The following is a 17,288-nucleotide window of genomic DNA, read 5'->3' as shown; positions in this document are numbered from 1 at the left end:
GGAACATGGATCATGAAAAAAATGCAGGGGTAACATCAGAGAGTGAAGAGAACTTGCTTCTTGCAAGACACTTCTTAAGCGGCCCCTAGACCCCTCGCCAAATTTGTTTTGCCTCACTATTAAAAGAGGCTACCGTAGTTACAGCCCTGGAAAACTAACAACCTAATTTATAACAGAACAAATATGACAGACAGGAACCAATGACAACCAATGAACTTAGTTACTCATGCAGGCTTCTGACTTAGGTCATGAACCATATAACAACCAATGAACTTGGTTACTCAGGTTTCTGACTTAGGACAGGAACATAAAACAACCAATGAACTTAGTTACTCATGCAGGCTTCTGACTTAGGACAGGAACATAAAACTGTTGTCTTGTTATTATTAGGCTGTCAGTTAGTTCAATTGAATTATTTAATATTTTCCTATCAGGGACAGTTCTTGCAGAATATAGATTTTCTCATTGTTGAAGGCTAAACAGTTGCTTATATTATCTTACATCTAATTCAGGTAATGTTTGCTTAATAGTTGTCCCAAATTTTGTTAGAATTTTCCGATGGTTTATATTAAAGACCTGGAACTGTGATTGGTTGTATTTGACTGCTGTTGATTTTTAATATTCTGTACATTTTATTAGCTGGAATATTTTAGTAACTTATTTTTATGTACAATTTCAGCAAATTTTAGAAATAATTAGTTATTCAAATTTTTACTTATTCATTAATAATTATTTTAAGTCATTTTTTACCAAGTTGCTGTAGTCTTAACTTTTTATAATTGATTTGATGTATGCTTTATACATATTTCGGTATATCTTTAACTTTGTAATTTCGTGTATGTATGAACTTGTGTACTTTTGTTTTAACATGTAAAGCGCTTAGAGTAATTGTATTTTTATATAATGCGCTATAAAAATGCCTTGTAATAATATATAGTGTCAATGACACGATATATAAACCATCGGAAAAATTCTAACAAAATGTATCACTTATTTTCAAACATAATATTTCTCAGTATATAATTAAAGTATAATAATAGTACAATCCATAAATCTTGAGAAGTTGATGTTTCTTCCGTATAATGACTCAGATCAACAGAATCCGTACAAGGATTTGATTTATAATTGAATTTTCTTCCTTATTATTCTCTTTCATAAATTGTTTTCTTTTTCAAGAAGCGATGAGAAATGATACCAACTTAACCAATTTATTTTCTAGGACAATCTTGAAATATCTATGTCCAAGTATAACAAGAGGCGGCGAGGCTCTGGGATCAGTAATTCATTGCTCACCTGGTTAATAGCTTGCAATATTTTCCTGATTTGTTTTTGTTATCAAACCAATTTTACAAAAGCAAATAATTCAATTTTAAATATAAAAGTGCCTGCAAGTAAAATCAAGGACTATAACAACTAGAGGCTCTCAAGAGCCTGTGTCGCTCACCTGTTACTGTATTTACTGATGTTGGCCATCTTGGTTGGCAGGCAGGGTCATTAGACACTTTTTTAAAATAGATACCCTAGTAATGATTGTGGCCAAGTTTGGTTAAATTTGGCCCATAGTTTTAGAAAAGAAAATTTTTGTACAAGTTACAAAAATGATGAAAAGTTGACTATAAAAGACAATAACTCCTTAAGGAGTTTTCTGACAATTTTGGTCATGTTGACTTATTTGTAGATCTTACTTTGCTGAACATTATTGCTGTTTACAGTTTATCTCTATCTATAATAGTAGTCAAGATAATAACCAAAAACTGCAAAATTTCCTTAAAATTACTAATTCAGGGGCAGCAACCCAACAACCAGTTGTCTGATCCATCTGAAAATTTCAGGGCAGATAGATCTTGACCTGATAAACAATTAAATCATGTCAGATTTGCTCTAAATGCTTTGGTTTTTGAGTTCTAAGCCAAAAACTGCATTTTACCCCTATGTTCTATTTTTAACCGTGGCGGCCATGTCACCGGACACATTTTTTTAACTAGATACCCCAAAGATGATTGTTGCCAAGTTTGTTTAAATTTGGCACAGTAGTTTCAGAGGAGAAGATTTTTGTAAAAGATAACTAAGATTTACGAAAAATGGTTAAAAATTGACTATAAAGGGCAATAACTCCTAAAGGGGTCAACTGACCATTTCGGTCATGTCGACTTATTTGTAAATCTTACTTTGCTGAACATTATTGCTGTTTACAGTTTACCTCTATCTATAATAGTATTCAAGATAACAACCAAAAACTGCAAAATTTCCTTAAAATTACCAATTCAGGGGCAGCAACCCAACAACAGGTTGTCTGATTCATCTGAAAATTTTAGGGCAGATAGATCTTGACCTGATAAGCAATTAAATCCCGTCAGATTTGCTCTAAATGCTTTGGTTTTTGAGTTATAAGCCAAAAACTGCATTTTACCCCTATGTTCTATTTTTAGCCGTGGCGGCCATCTTGGTTGGATGGCCAGGTCACCGGACACATATTTGCAACTAGATACCCCAAAGATGGTTGTTGCCAAGTTTGGTTAAATTTGGCACAGTAGTTTCAGAGGAGAAGATTTTTGTAAAAGATTACTAAGATTTACGAAAAATGGTTAAAAATTGACTATAAAGGGCAATAACTCCTAAAAGGGTCAACTGACCATTTCGGTCATGTTGACTTATTTGTAAATCTTACTTTGCTGAACATTATTGCTGGTTACAGTTTATCTCTATCTATAATAATATTCAAGATAATAACCAAAAACAGCAAAATTTTCTTAAAATTACCAATTCAGGAGCAGTAACCCAACAAAAGGTTGTCCGATTCATCTGAAAATTTTAGGGCAGATAGATCTTGACCTGATAATCAATTTTACCCCCATGTCAGATTTGCTCTAAATGCTTTGGTTTTTGAGTTATAAGCCAAAAACTGTATTTTACCACTGTGTTCTATTTTTAGCCGTGGCGGCCATCTTGATTTGATGGCCAGGTCATCGGACACATTTTTTAAACTAGATACCCCAAGGATGATTGTGGCCAAGTTTGGTTAAATTTGGCTTAGCAGTTTCAAAGGAGAAGATTTTTGTAAAAGTTTACGGACGACGGACGGCGGACGCCGGACGACGGACGCCAAGTGATGAGAAAAGCTCACTTGACCTTTCAGGTCAGGTGAGCTAAAAATTAAGGGGGTAGACCTTGGTTCAGGGAGATAACTCTTTAAATCAGTTAAGCGTTTGTAAAAGTCAAGTTCATCAATGTTTGTTAAGCATTTACCTGAAACAGATTGAAAATAATCTATGTAACCTAGAAGCTTAGAATATATTTTTGAAAATGGTTGACACAAACGTACTGATGATTTTAAGAGTTATTTCCCTTAACCTAGGTCTAACTCCTTAAGTGACACTTAAATTGTCTTCTGTTATCTTCATTTACTGATGACATTTCCATATGCTGTGACCTTACCAATAAGACCTCTCTTTAATACCTCATATAGCTCAATTACAAAGAAAGACCACTGGAAGATACAGAAATTTTTTTGAGTGGGGGCCTACTGGCTGCATGCCTATTACAGAGGGAAAGGGATAAATCAAGTTAGAATAAGAGAATATAATTTATCGACAGGTTACTTCATATGTGGTAGGACATCCTGGTACCAGGTCAAGTTAAGAGTAACCAAAAGAAGTACTTGACTGAGTACCAGGATGTCCTAAAAAATAACAGAGGATAAAACTGCCAAAAAAATATAAACTCATCATACCAATGTCAACTGTCACTATTTGTGGGGGATTTCCCCCATGGAGGCTCCCAAATGGAAATTTTGAAAGAGTGATTTTGTCCACAATTTGAAGCAAAAGAAATTAGTTTTACAATGGCTATAGGCTTGTAAAAGTAAGAAGAAGCAAAAAAACAAGCATTAAAATATATTTGAAGCCCCCTTGGAGTTTTTTTAGGACTATATAAGCCATCTTGCACATAAAACCCCCATGGACATTTTGAAAAGTTGGCATGTATGACTTGATCATGGGGTCAAAAGTCAGTAAAATGAAAAGAGTGAAATTGAGAATGGAAATCGGGAATATGTCAAAGAGACAACAACCCAACCAAAGAATAGATACAAAAAATAGATAGTCTAATGTGCAACGTGTTCACATGTCAAGTTCAAAACAACTATAGTTTTTTCATCCTTTATAACATGTAATTTTCCTCACGTACATGTCATGTGCATCATGTCTCCTCAAGGTCATTAAACTGAGTAAAGGTCAATTTTCCAAATAATAAAAAAACTTTGCTCTTTTTTAAATGGTTCATTCTACAAATCTGGTTTCCACGATCCATTAGATCATTAATAATAGCTAGGTGAGCACTCCCCTCATTGGTAAACAAGTCATGTGCACATGACGGTTGTCACATGCAAAGGGACTTTACTTTTTATTTCAAAAATGTGATGGTATAATAAATAAGACGGTTTTAAACCTCCCTCTATTCTTTGGTCACATGGAATTGGACTTATAGAATCTAAAAATGATTTTAAACCTCCGTGTAAGATTTGGTCACATGGCATTGGACTTATAGAATATAAAAATGATTTTAAACCTCTGTGAAGAATTTGGTCACATGGCATTGGACTTATAGAATCTAAGAATGATTTTAAACCTCCGTGTAAGATTTGGTCACACTGACATTGGACTTATAGAATCTAAACATGATTTTATAATTAATAAGGAGTCTTTAAAACTAATGCGACCAATATCTCATGTTCTACGTTATGCACGCTTAATTACCTGACTTCCAAAGATTTATCAAAATAAATAATTTTGCAATTAATTTTCTCTCATTCAATATGACTATATTTACTTTGAGCTGGATAAAAATAGATTTGTTATTGTTTTGAGGAAGAAAAAGATTTATGTTTCGTTATAGGTTTGTGTACTTATTGTGCACTTTTGTTTTGATGAAGAAAAAGACTTACATGTCTGATTTTCTTAATAAGTTGGGGAATTATAGTGCACTTTAACTCTTACATTTCTGTACTAAATATCCTTTCTATATTTGACTTCAGTAATCTAAAATTTGATTTTTTGCAAAACTGAATTTATTAATCACATCAATACTGCATCTATTTATAAATATCAAATCATGAATTTCTATATGATTTTTAAAAAAAAGGGACAAAAGGCGCCAGAATCACTCACTTGAACTGTTAGGTTAAGCAATAGTAAAAAAATGTATGTTTTTCATCAGAACTAAGTAAAAAACATACAATAAAAGAATTTTCTTTAAAAAGTATAAGCATTGTTGTTATTTATATCCATAAGTTTTTAAATGTAGAAATGGAAGTGTTACTAATTTCCAATAGTGTTTCAATGTAAGTTCTGATCTCTCCTTGTAGCCATTTCAAATATTTGCATTTTGCATTTGTTAAATTTGTATATCTTCACAGAAACATCCTTGCCAAGTTTCCTTTCACTTTGTTGATAAGTTCAGCCAAAGAATACCTTTAGTTATTGGATTATTAGATCCCATTGTTAGGTCCATGACGCCATACAGTGGTTTTATTAGTATAAGTGGGATAACAATTTTCCTAGATTTCGTGGGTTAAGGTAAACCACAAATTTAGATATTTGACAAAGTACAAATGATCTCATATCTTATAGGCAGACTTTGTCAAAAGTATCAAATCAAAATTCAGGAAAATACATCTTTTTCTCAATCCATAAAAAAATGATACAAAAGAAAAATAATTGAATCCACATAAATCAACTTTTTAAGGTGGTACCTAAAACTGCAGGGAGATAACTCTGTAAAATCAGCTTAACGTTTTAATTACATTATGTTGTTAAGGGAATATTAAGCTTCTCAATGATCAAAATTAGTGTTTGTCAAATTGCTATATAACCAGTGTAATATTTCTGACAAAATGGTTGGTTAAAATTTTTAGAAATTTTTATATTTTTGTCAAAGGGTCAAAGTAAATACTTTGTCAAAATTTTATGAAAATTAAACAAGCCAAATTAATTTTAGTGAAAGTGTTGGGTACCACCTTAAGATGAAATTAACATGCAACACTTTATAAGTATATTCTTAATATAACAATCCTGCATGGTTTGTTTTCAATTAACTTGCAGTCTGATGTTCATGAAATGAAATGCAAAACATGTATTCATGTACAGAAAACATAAAACAATGATTTCTCCCAAAAGTGCATCAATGGAAAGATTAATTTTACTTGTTTAAGTTGTTGGTAATTGACCCAGAACCAGAACCTACTACCACAAAGACTTAAGTTGGTAAGCTTTAGAAAAATTATATGCTCCCGAGTCAAAAATCCGTAATACGAAAATAGTCTTTTTCGAATAAGGATGATAGCATTGACCTTAAATTTGATTAGGACTTTTTATTCATTTTCAATCAACCTTTTTATAGGTTTTCTTTTGACTCTTAATACAATTTCTTATAGATTAGAAAGAAGACCCATTTAATTCAATATTGGTCTTTAGTGCAGTGTGTCATGTGATCTGAATAGCATGATCATGTGACCTAAATAACAAAAAGTTCATCAATCATGTCTCTGACATAACACAATCGCATGATACTTCAGTCTCGACGTAAATTAAAATTTTCTATGACTTCCTAATTATTTCCATGGACCACCATTGTTGTAATTAAAATTTCTATTAATAGAAGTTTCGAAATTAATATATAAGCTGATTTTAAAAAAGTACTTCCCTTTAAAAGACATGTCATCTCCATGCAGAATTTATTTCTAGTAACACTTATTAGAACTCACAATCACTTTTTGAGGAAGTTGTATAATTACAAACCAAACTTCTATAAAAATAATAACGTCCTAAATCTAGCACAATGTATTATTACTTATTTTTTATGACATGAAAAAATGAATTTTTGTTATTTTGTGTATTTTTCTTTGATCTTTTATTTGTACATTTTTCGCATCATGCTACTTGCTTGAGATAGAAAATTATCTTCAGACACTATTAGTGCGTATGTGACATTGCCAATGATACATCAACTATATCATGGACACAATACTGATAAACAGTTGTTAATGTCTGTGTCATTTTGGTCTCTTGTGGATAGTTGTCTCATTGGCGATCATACCACATCTTCTTTTTTATATCAATGGTTTTTTCAAATCAAAGGATATTTCTCTACCATAATCTCATCTCAGGGACCTCATCCTTCGATGAGATTGTGGCTCAGAGAAGCAGCTTCCCATTTGAAAAACCATCAATCATCTAGAAATCCAGCTGAACATAGCCATAGATTAAGAAATACATATTTTACTAATTTTTGCATGAAATTGTACAGTAAACACTTAATCACTGTTAACCTGTACAAAAAAAAACTTTGTAACTAGCAACCTGTCTATAAATCATCTTTCATAACTGGTAACCTGTCTATAACAATCCCTTGACAACTGGTAATGTGGATTAATTTATTTTTGTGGGTTACTAATTTTCGTGGATAGAGCAAAACTTACAATTTTGTGGTTATCTAATTTGTGGTTTTGCCAAAGTCTACATACAAGCCAAAGTAAAATTTATAATTTATGGTGCACCTTACTTACGAAATTCATGAAAAATGTTATCCAATGAATAATAATAGTACCCTTATTCAACCCTTGACGGTAAACTGGTAAGTCTAGATCTGAAGCAAAGTTTCTTTAAACAGATTTCAAAATCAAAATCTAGGTTAATTCCAAAACAGTTGTAAACTGTCACTTCTTTCTTTTTTTATTTTAAGATCTGTTTTTTTTGGAAATTTGACCAACAATGAGATGTAAACCTTACCTTTCGAGGACTTCTTGGACTATGTGGACTTCTTGGACTTTTTGGACCACTTCTTCCACCACAATCACTAAAGTCACTGTAGAGAAGGCCTCGTCCTAGTAGTGAGATCTCTGTGCCCATGTCATTCCCATCAGCACCTACAAAACTACTTCCTGTACTGAAGACAGTACTGGTAGGACTGGGCGGGTATTCAGGGCCGATAACTCCACTATCACTACTGACATCACTCAGGCGATGTAGTTTTTTACGTTCTTTTTCCCATTCTTGTTCAGAAATGATGGAACCCTGAAATAAAAATTAGAAAAGAATTGAATTGATGTTTCTCTTTGAAATTTACCCCATAATGTCTTTTTTATTAACAGTCAAACCTTCTTATGAGACAATCTGTATAACGCAAAATCAGATTTTATAACACCATTAATATTAGATTCCACTGTAATTTATCAATATATAGATTGAACCTGTATTAAAAGACAATATATCTTATGAGACCCTTAATTAGTCTCTCAAAACCTGATTCACTGTATTCATAGGTATGTTCATGATATTTAACAATAATAACTGCATGCAGAAAAGATTGTTCCCTTGAGCGCACATCTACTTAATTAAGTTGTTGCACATATATTCAATTTTAACTACATTCAAAATGAAGTTTATCATTTAGTTTATTTGCAAATCTGAGTATGACATTTTGCTATAACAAATTACAGAACTGTTTATGATATTTTTGTCATATAGCTCCCAGTGATATTGTTGGCTTTAAATTTCCAAACTACCTCTACCCTTTTTTCTTGGGAAAATATGAGTCATTTTAGTCATTTTCATCAAATTGGGAAATTTAAAATAAACCACAAATTTGACTGAAACTTCAATTTACAGACCTCCTTTCAAAAGTCAACCCCTGCTTTGAAATAAAACCCCTTTTTGTCAGTGATTATACATAAATAGTCCCTCAAATCTGCACATTTAGTCATTTTAGGTATGAAAAATGTTTAGATGAGTGTTTTTCAGTTTGTATTCATGCACAATTACTACTGAGACTTCACTGTTTGGGGAAAAAAGTTGTCTTTTTGGGAATAATTTTAAGCAATTTTTTTTTCAAATTTTTTTCTCTGGGTTTGAGCATTTCTAATGAAGGTAAATCCAGAAAAGCTGTTTGTGATCTATGAAGTGCTCCTTCCATCACATCATTCAAAAACAAAGCAATGTGTCAAGAAGACACTGCTATCATGATAAGCTGCAGTATGGGCTTTGCTCATTGTTGAAGGCTGTACAGTGACCTTTAGTTGTTAATGTCTGTGTCATTTTGGTCTTTTGTGGATAGTTGTCTCATTGGCAATTATACCACATCTTCTTTTTTATAATATTGCAGATCCTATAGTGTAATGGTTGGCATTGGTTCATGTCTGTCATGTCTGATATATATTTTTTTTTTCAAATTGTATAATTATAAACAAGTTGTTACTTTTCTCAATTAAATTGTCTCATAATTTTCATGTCAGGTTTTTAATACTTGACTTCATAGTATGAGTTTTGCTCATTGTTGTAGGTTCTAAGGTTGCCTATTATTGCTTGCATCCACTTAATTTGGACTTTGGTGGATATTTGTCCAATTGGCAATCTTACAACATCTTCTAATTTGTAAATTGTGAAACGAACTTTCTTTTAATGGCCTAATTCTATAATTTTCTAAGACGTACCTCTTCCTCTTCAACCTCCTCCAAGCTGATTTCATCTGTTTCAAAAATATCATTTTTACTTGATGATGTAGTCCGAGGTTTACCTATACAATTAAAAACATAATACATATTAATAACGCCATGTACAGTGGGTTCCTTATAATTCACAGTATACCAATTATCATGGATACCATTGAAACAAATAAATCACAAATTAAAATATTTAAAAAAACCAGATGTATACTTATTTCAGTATCAACAATCCATGTGGATTATGGTTAATTAAAATTTCTCTGTGTACCATCACTTAAAAACTTATCGTGATAATTGGATATGATGATTTAACATGTTAATTCAGAATAATTTAATTTTGGATGTAACACGTTTTCTGATTGGCTGACGTTATTTTGTTATGAGCCCCATAGACATAATTTAGTCATGTGACCGTGACGTCATCAACGTCTTTTCATGGTTTTCTACGGTTTAAAATGGAATTTAGAATTAAATTATAAGAAATGACTGTAATATTTTTTCTGTCTATTCGAAATGACATAAAAAATGTGGTGCACACTGTTAAATAACCAGCTACGCGCGTTATTCAGTGTGCACCAAATTTTTTATGTTATTTCGAATAGACAGAAAAAATATTAGTCCTAATCCTTAAATGTAGTTTGACTGAGAAAGGTACCCCAGTATGAGACCCTCAATCACTAGATTTTAATGCACTTTATTTGGCTGACTGTGTTGTTATATTTCGAATGTAAATTTAAGAAGACAGTTTGACTGAGAAGAGTTGACAATGTTTTTTGGTCTAACCTTAACTCATCTTCAAATAGTAAAATATTAAAAAAAATCTATCTATTTTCCTGCTTTTCCAGTTAAAATCATGGTTATAATTTTAGTTTCCTGCAACCAGATCAATCAGATTACAATGAATGATCATGCACTCTATTTAATCATAAAAATAAGCAAAATTAAAAACTTGTAAACTTAAAAAGCTTTTTAGTTAAAACTAGTTACCTCCCTTTACATGGATATTCTTCAGCAAATTGCAAGTCATTTATTTAAAGATGATTGTGAAGTTTTACTTTTTTTAAGGGGAAATTTTAACACAATCGAAAATTTATAAAATTTGTGTAATTATTCAAATAGCTAAATCTCTTAAAATTGCATGTAATAATATACTTGCTATTATAAATGAGCTTTCACCTGTGAGAAAAAGATGATGAAAATAACTTTTTCTTTCAATTTTTCTTTCAATTGGAATTTAATTGAAATTTTCATTAACACATGGACTTGTTTTCCCATTAGCTTAAAGTATTGTACCATTTAAAATTACATATCATTTATATTATTACCAAAAAATTAATTCTAAAAATAATATTTGAAAATCCAGCCAAAGGGAGATAACTCTAAGTTTATTTCTATGAAAGCTTGTTATATTTTGTTGTCAAATTCTGAAGATATCCACTAAAAATATGTCATCTGATTCTTAAGATATTCATTTCATTCATGTTGTCATTTTGGTATATCAGAGAATGGAAAATTATCAGACATCTAGATAAAAATAAAATAATCTAAGTAATTGAAGGACTTAGAATGTACCTCCAATGAGAAAATATGAATTCTTACAGCTGAAAAAGTTTAAATTTCAGCTAAGTTTTGGAAGATAGAGGCAACACATTATATACAACTTAGACATTAAAATTGCAGTAAAAATAAGAACCCCAGTCAAGTAATTTACTCAGACGTTTCTCACAGTTAATTTTTTTTAATGTAGATTTTATAATTAGGTTAAAAAAAAATTCTTAAGGAAACATTTAAGAAATTTTCAAGAGCATCTGTAGCCCTTTTCACAAAAAATCTTAAGTGTAACATACATCTTACAATAAAAATATCTAGTTGAATTGTTAATGAATATTTTAGACTTCCGATAAATTTTTCACTTACGATTTTTTGTGAAAAGGACTACTGACCCCCAGTTTTTGATGGGATTCGTTTTGCTCAATCTGTAGTTTTCTATGTTGCTTATTTAATAAACTTTTGTTTGGTTTTAGTTTGTTTTTTCGACTTATGAGTTTGATTATTCCTTTGGTTCTTTTCACCTCTCTTTCTTAACATGTTTAATATGGTGTCTTTTTTATGGCCCAATTACAATTCCCACCTGCTGGTAGATGAGAGGAGCCTGTAAATGGATCACTTTTATACGGCCTGTCCTTCCGTTCGCGTCTCTTCTTTAGAGCATCAGAGGTAGTACTATTACAGACGTCAGAGGTTGACCTTGTCACTGAACTCTAGAAAGATAAGATGCACAACATAAAATACTCTGGAAAAGGAAAGACAACATATTCATATACAACACAAATAACTTTGAAATGAAAAATATGAAACAACATTTTTTACTCAAATATTTTGAAAAATAACATGACATGTTCAAATAAAAAGCTCCTAACCTTCAAATGCTAAAATTTGTTTGTAGTTTTTAATAAAGGATTTGTAGGATTCTAATTTATTTTAATTGGTATCCTCTACTAAACACATAATTATTCTCCAAGACTAAGTGAGTAATCATGTGTTTGAGAGATGATATACCACATAAAATTAAACTAAAAGAACATGATGTTCAAATAAAAATTTCCCAACCTACAAATTTTTTTTGTGGTATTTAATTAAGGATTAGAATTTTTAAAGACAAATAGATTATAATCCAATTTATATGGTTTCTATATAGTCTGAATACACAGATTAATCACATACTTGTTGACTCAGTAAAGCCAGACCAAATATTGGCTGATATACATGATATATGGTGTTAGGGAATGATTAGCCGAATTGAGCTTTCAACTAATTCTAATGTAAACTTATCTACATGTAGTGATTTCATTTAACTGAGTTTTACGAGTTATATATGTTATCCTAAGTCATGGTGCATTCAGGTTTCACTTTCTTTTTTTGTTCTTTTGGTTCAGATAAATTTTTCTATGTAGGTGTATTTTTGTTGTTTTTTGCTATTTTTTTTTTGTTTTTTTTGTCTAATTTTGTTGTGGGTATAGATTTCATTTCATTTTTCTCATTGTAGCTTGGATATATTAAAAAAAAACATTAAGATAAAGAATGAACCCTGTTGTCATGGAAATAAAAAAGAACAGGTACAACATATATGAAGAACTTTTATACTATAAAGCTCTTCTACCATGTCCTCTCACCTTGGAATCGTCTTCTACTTGAAGATTTTGTTGAGACAGATAATTATCCACTTTGTCAGAAATGCAATCAGTCGGACTAGATCGGTTTTCAGAATAATTTTGAGACACTGAATTGTCATTGACTTTATCTGAACAGTCACTGGAAGAACTGGGAACAGAACTTTCTATAGGTTTGTCTGAATTGTCACTCCACAATTCCACATTCTGAATATCACAAGAGTTGTCTTTTCCTGATGTAATTTTACCAGCAATAACATTGCTTGATAAAATTGGTGAAAACGTGTCCTTCTTTGATATAATATCATTAAATGCATCATTGTTTGATAAAATTGAGTCAAAGGTATTCCGCTGAGAAAGAATAGTATCAAAGCTATTGTTTCTGGGTAAAAACTTTTCAGAGTTATCTTTTCCTGACATTGATTCACAGTTATCTGTCTCTGAATTTAAAGTACTAGATTCAGAATGAGTTGCCCTTAAATTAGCACTAGGTTCATTACTTTCTGTAGAATCCATGAGATTATCTCCCTTTGAAGAGTTGTTGCTTAGATGTAAATTATTATCTCCCCTAGTAGTAAGATTTTCTGTATTAAGCACAGTATTACCTCCCTTTAAGGGTGTTTCCTGTTCACCAAGGTTAAATTTGATCACATGATCACTAGAGAAGTCAAAGGACCCAACAGTTGCAGATGACGGGTTGCTACTAGAGTCGAATGTTGAAGCACTAAATAAGGGACTATATGTTGAAAATGTTTCACAACTTTGTACACTTTTTATTTCCAGAGGTGGAGGTTTAAATTTCATCTTAACCTCTTCTAAAGATTTTCCAGAATGCTTAGCACTATCAACTTTTAATTGAGAGTCTGATTGACTTCGTAAAAATGGCTTCTTTTGTCCCATTTTCCTTTTTCTTGATGCACGTAGAACTACACGCTTTTTGGGCTCGGATATATGCTTAGGTGGTAAGCCATTACCTGATTCATCAGGTGTTTTTGGCAAAATACGTGATTTTTGTGGCTTTTCATGATCTTTCTTAATCTCATTCCTATCGACAATAATTTTCTGTTGCCTTGGAGATGACACAGGACTAGATGAACTCTTGAACTTAACTGGAATAGGAATTTCACTTCTCCGAGCACTTTTTGACTTTTCCTTTGGAACATTTGCAGAGTTTTCACTTGCATCAGATTTGTCTTCAGCTTCTAGGTCATGCAAAGAATCATTACCACCAGAAACGTCATTGTTTGAACCTAAAGTCTGATCTTCATGGTTTTGGAAATATTTCTCTTTGATTCTTTGGCATCTTGAATGTGACCTACTTTTTGGTTTCTCATTTACATATGTTCTATTTTTATCACAGTTTTCACATGAAGTTTGTTCTTCATCATCATACGGTCCTTCTTCAGGAATTTCTTTAAAATGTTTCGACATTTTAAATTCATGAAAACTTGGTATAGCAAATTTCTTTCGACTGCTCGTCCTTTGTTTAGACAAACTACTATCAACAGATGAGCGAAGAATATCGTTTTCTTTTTCATTGTCCAAAATATTAGTATTTTCTTTATCTGACCCTTCACCTCTATTGTAATCATATTCACAAAATGTGTTACGACGAGTCCGTGTAACAGGTGAATTTTCCCATTCACTTTTCAATTTGTCATCATTAAATGAAAATGTTGAAATTAAATTTGTTTTTTTTTCTTGTGATTGGTCATCATCAAAGTCTAACTGTGACAAATCTAAATTTGATAACGCTTTCTTCATTCCAGCTCCTCGACCCTGTCTCAATGAAATCTTGTCTATTAAATTTTCATGTTTTGATAAATATTTCTTGAAAAGATCGCTATTTAGCATAACATCAACACGGGAAGACACTGAAACTCTTGATACACTACTTGGTCGACATGATTCTGGTCGCGGTGGTTTTGATGTTAATGGTGTCCGAAGTCCAGCATCACCTTTAGAATTCACTTTCTTTTTTCGACATAACAAAACACTACCACTTTTTGATGTTTTTTCAGAATCACCAGGAATTTTTTCATTTTCAGAATTTTCAGAATATTTTAGTTCAAATGACAGAATCTCAGATTCCCCGATAACTATGCTCTTACTTTCATCCTCCAAAACATTTTGACTTTCTGAATTTGTAAATTCTAAATTCTCTAAATCATCAATTTGAATATCCTTACAATTCTCTTTGGAAGAAGGAATCTTATCTGAATCAGTTTCATTTTTTCCTTTCCTGATGCTATTTTCCATTGCTTGAAGTTCTGATTTTCTAGGCGATGTTTTGGAAAACACGGGTGATCCTGAATCTCTGCTATCTATGTCATCAATACTCGAGATTGATGTGGTACTCAACCCATGGTCATCATTTCCGCTATCATGACTCTTTGCCCGGGACTGCTTCTTCTTGAACTTATCCAAATCACTAATATCTAAACCACTATCTCTACGTACAAGCTTTGTTTTGCTAATGCTGTCAAAACCTACATCAAGACCACTGTCTCGTCGGGTTGTATTGATGGGTCCAGCCGTAAACAACAATTCATCCTGTTCTGTTTCCATGACGATGCTTGGTCCATTTCAACTGAAAGTAAAAAATATATTGAATGTTGTAAATAAACTCATCATATATACCAGGATTGAAAATTCATATTTGCGCCAGATGTGCGTTTCATTTACATAAGACTCATCAGTGATGCTCGAATAAAAACATTTTTAAGGCCAAATAAGTACTAATTATTCTTCTATTCAAAGGGAAATAACTCAAGAAAACAAAGAATTATTTTAGTCTACAGTACAAAAACACATTAAACTGTTGAGTTAATTTAGAAATGTAGTAAAGTATAGAACTACTCTCTTTACTGACAGTTTTGTGTCTATCAGAGCTTTTTGAGTCTACTAAATTAGTTATGCCTTATTTGCCATTTGATTAGGGACTTTCCATTTTGTATTTTCCTTGGAGATAATTATTTTTGTGATTATACTTATTATGCCCAAGTTGCAATAATAATTTGATTGTTGCTTCGCCTAATGTCCAGTGGCAGATATATCATGCTGCAAACATGGGGTATTTTAATTCATGCTTACTTTCAATTCTTTATTACTTTAATACGGGAAACCAAGATTTGTTCATTTCATGGGTATTCACTTGAGGAAGAGACTGAGATTAACAATTAATACTTTTTGAATTTTCCTAAAGAGGTGTAATTCTCATTGAAGAGGGTTCATACCCATTCATTTCATTTAAATTCTAAAACAAATAGTTAAATATGTGTCAAGTCCTTATTGTATAAAAGCATCTCAACATAAATCCTTGTTTCATTAACCAAACTTATTTATTCTAAATACGTTTAAAGTCTTCAATTGTCACTTGACAGATATATAACAGTTTTAGGTCAGGTTATTCGAAGCCCACCCCCTTAATAATGAATCATTTTGTTACGTTTGACAATACGAAAAACTATTAAATATCAATAGCATTCAGATAAGTTTATCTGAATTAGATCAAAAATCATATTTAAAAGATCGTTATAACTTTTAAATAATTATCAGGTGATGTTCAATTACACGTTCGAATAGTCAAAAGACATCAAATTCAGACTTTGGTTCGGTGTAAAATAATTCATTATTTAAAGTACATTTGATTGTTCTAAAATCATGACCAAAACTGTGCCTTCGTATTTCATATCTGAATGCTGAAATGGATTACTTATATTAACTTAAAAGTACATTTAATTGTTTAAAGATCATAAAATTTGCATTTTTAAGAATGAAATAATTTTTTTTCAGATGTCTGCAGTTTAAAGATCATCAAATTTGTGTCTTTCAGAATGAAATAACAAACTTTTTCGTCGTCTGCTGGCATTGTTCTATATTGAAATAACAATCAAACAAAGATGCTAAAGAGATTGTCATGCAATGTTCTCGCACAAATTTATAGACCAATATATTTTGCCAAAAAAAATGTTTTTATTTATATTATAAATAGTTCTATACAAAACATTTCAAATTGTGAATAGAACAGGGAATTTGTCAAAGACAAAACCTTGACTATTTTGTACCAAAAATTTATATTTTTCAGATCAAACAGTTCAGATGTATGAATGGAATAATCATCGACATGATGTTTAACAATTATCCATCCAGTTGCAAATTATTTTTTTGTATAGATAAGGCTGTGATAGGTTTTCCTAATGGAATTGTTTTATGCTAGTCATTTTGGGGCTCTTTATACATGTTATAAAGATATAGGAAGATGTGGTATGAGTGCCAATGAGAAAACTCTCCATCCAAGTCACAAATTATAATAGTAAACCATTATAAGTCAAGGTATGAGTCAAAGCTCTGTGTTGAAGGCCTTATACTTTGACTTAAAAATGTTATATCTTCAATGTCATTTGGTCCCTGGTGGAGATCGAGTTTTCATATTGGCACTCGATCATACCACATCTCTGTGTGGAAGGCCTTACTTTGACCTATAAATATTATCTTCTATGTCATTTAGTGATTTTAGTCTCAGGTGGAGAGTTTTCATATTGGCACTCGATCATACCACATCTCGTTGTGGAAGGCCTTACTTTGACCTATAAATATTATCTTCTATGTCATTTAGTGAT

General features: G+C 31.5%; 1 protein-coding gene across 2 annotated transcripts in view; it reads right to left on the bottom strand.

The window, feature by feature from the left end:
- LOC143059218 (uncharacterized) overlaps window positions 1-17,288 on the bottom strand; it is a 69,230-nt gene that overhangs the window by 31,317 nt on the left and 20,625 nt on the right. For both annotated transcript variants that reach the window (XM_076232698.1, XM_076232697.1), the window contains exons 3-6: window positions 12,670-15,256; window positions 11,628-11,757; window positions 9,485-9,567; window positions 7,785-8,069 (exon numbers count right to left, since the gene is read on the bottom strand). In XM_076232698.1, coding sequence (XP_076088813.1) covers window positions 7,785-8,069; window positions 9,485-9,567; window positions 11,628-11,757; window positions 12,670-15,234 — 3,063 coding nt within the window. In that variant the 5' untranslated portion in view covers window positions 15,235-15,256. The remainder of the gene's footprint in view (window positions 1-7,784; window positions 8,070-9,484; window positions 9,568-11,627; window positions 11,758-12,669; window positions 15,257-17,288) is intronic.

The sequence above is a fragment of the Mytilus galloprovincialis genome, chromosome 14 (genome assembly GCF_965363235.1).
Source record: "Mytilus galloprovincialis chromosome 14, xbMytGall1.hap1.1, whole genome shotgun sequence".
In the NCBI taxonomy this organism is placed as follows: domain Eukaryota; kingdom Metazoa; phylum Mollusca; class Bivalvia; order Mytilida; family Mytilidae; genus Mytilus; species Mytilus galloprovincialis.
The sequence above is the reverse complement of the archived record's forward strand: the minus strand, read 5'-3'. Positions and strand labels throughout refer to the sequence as shown.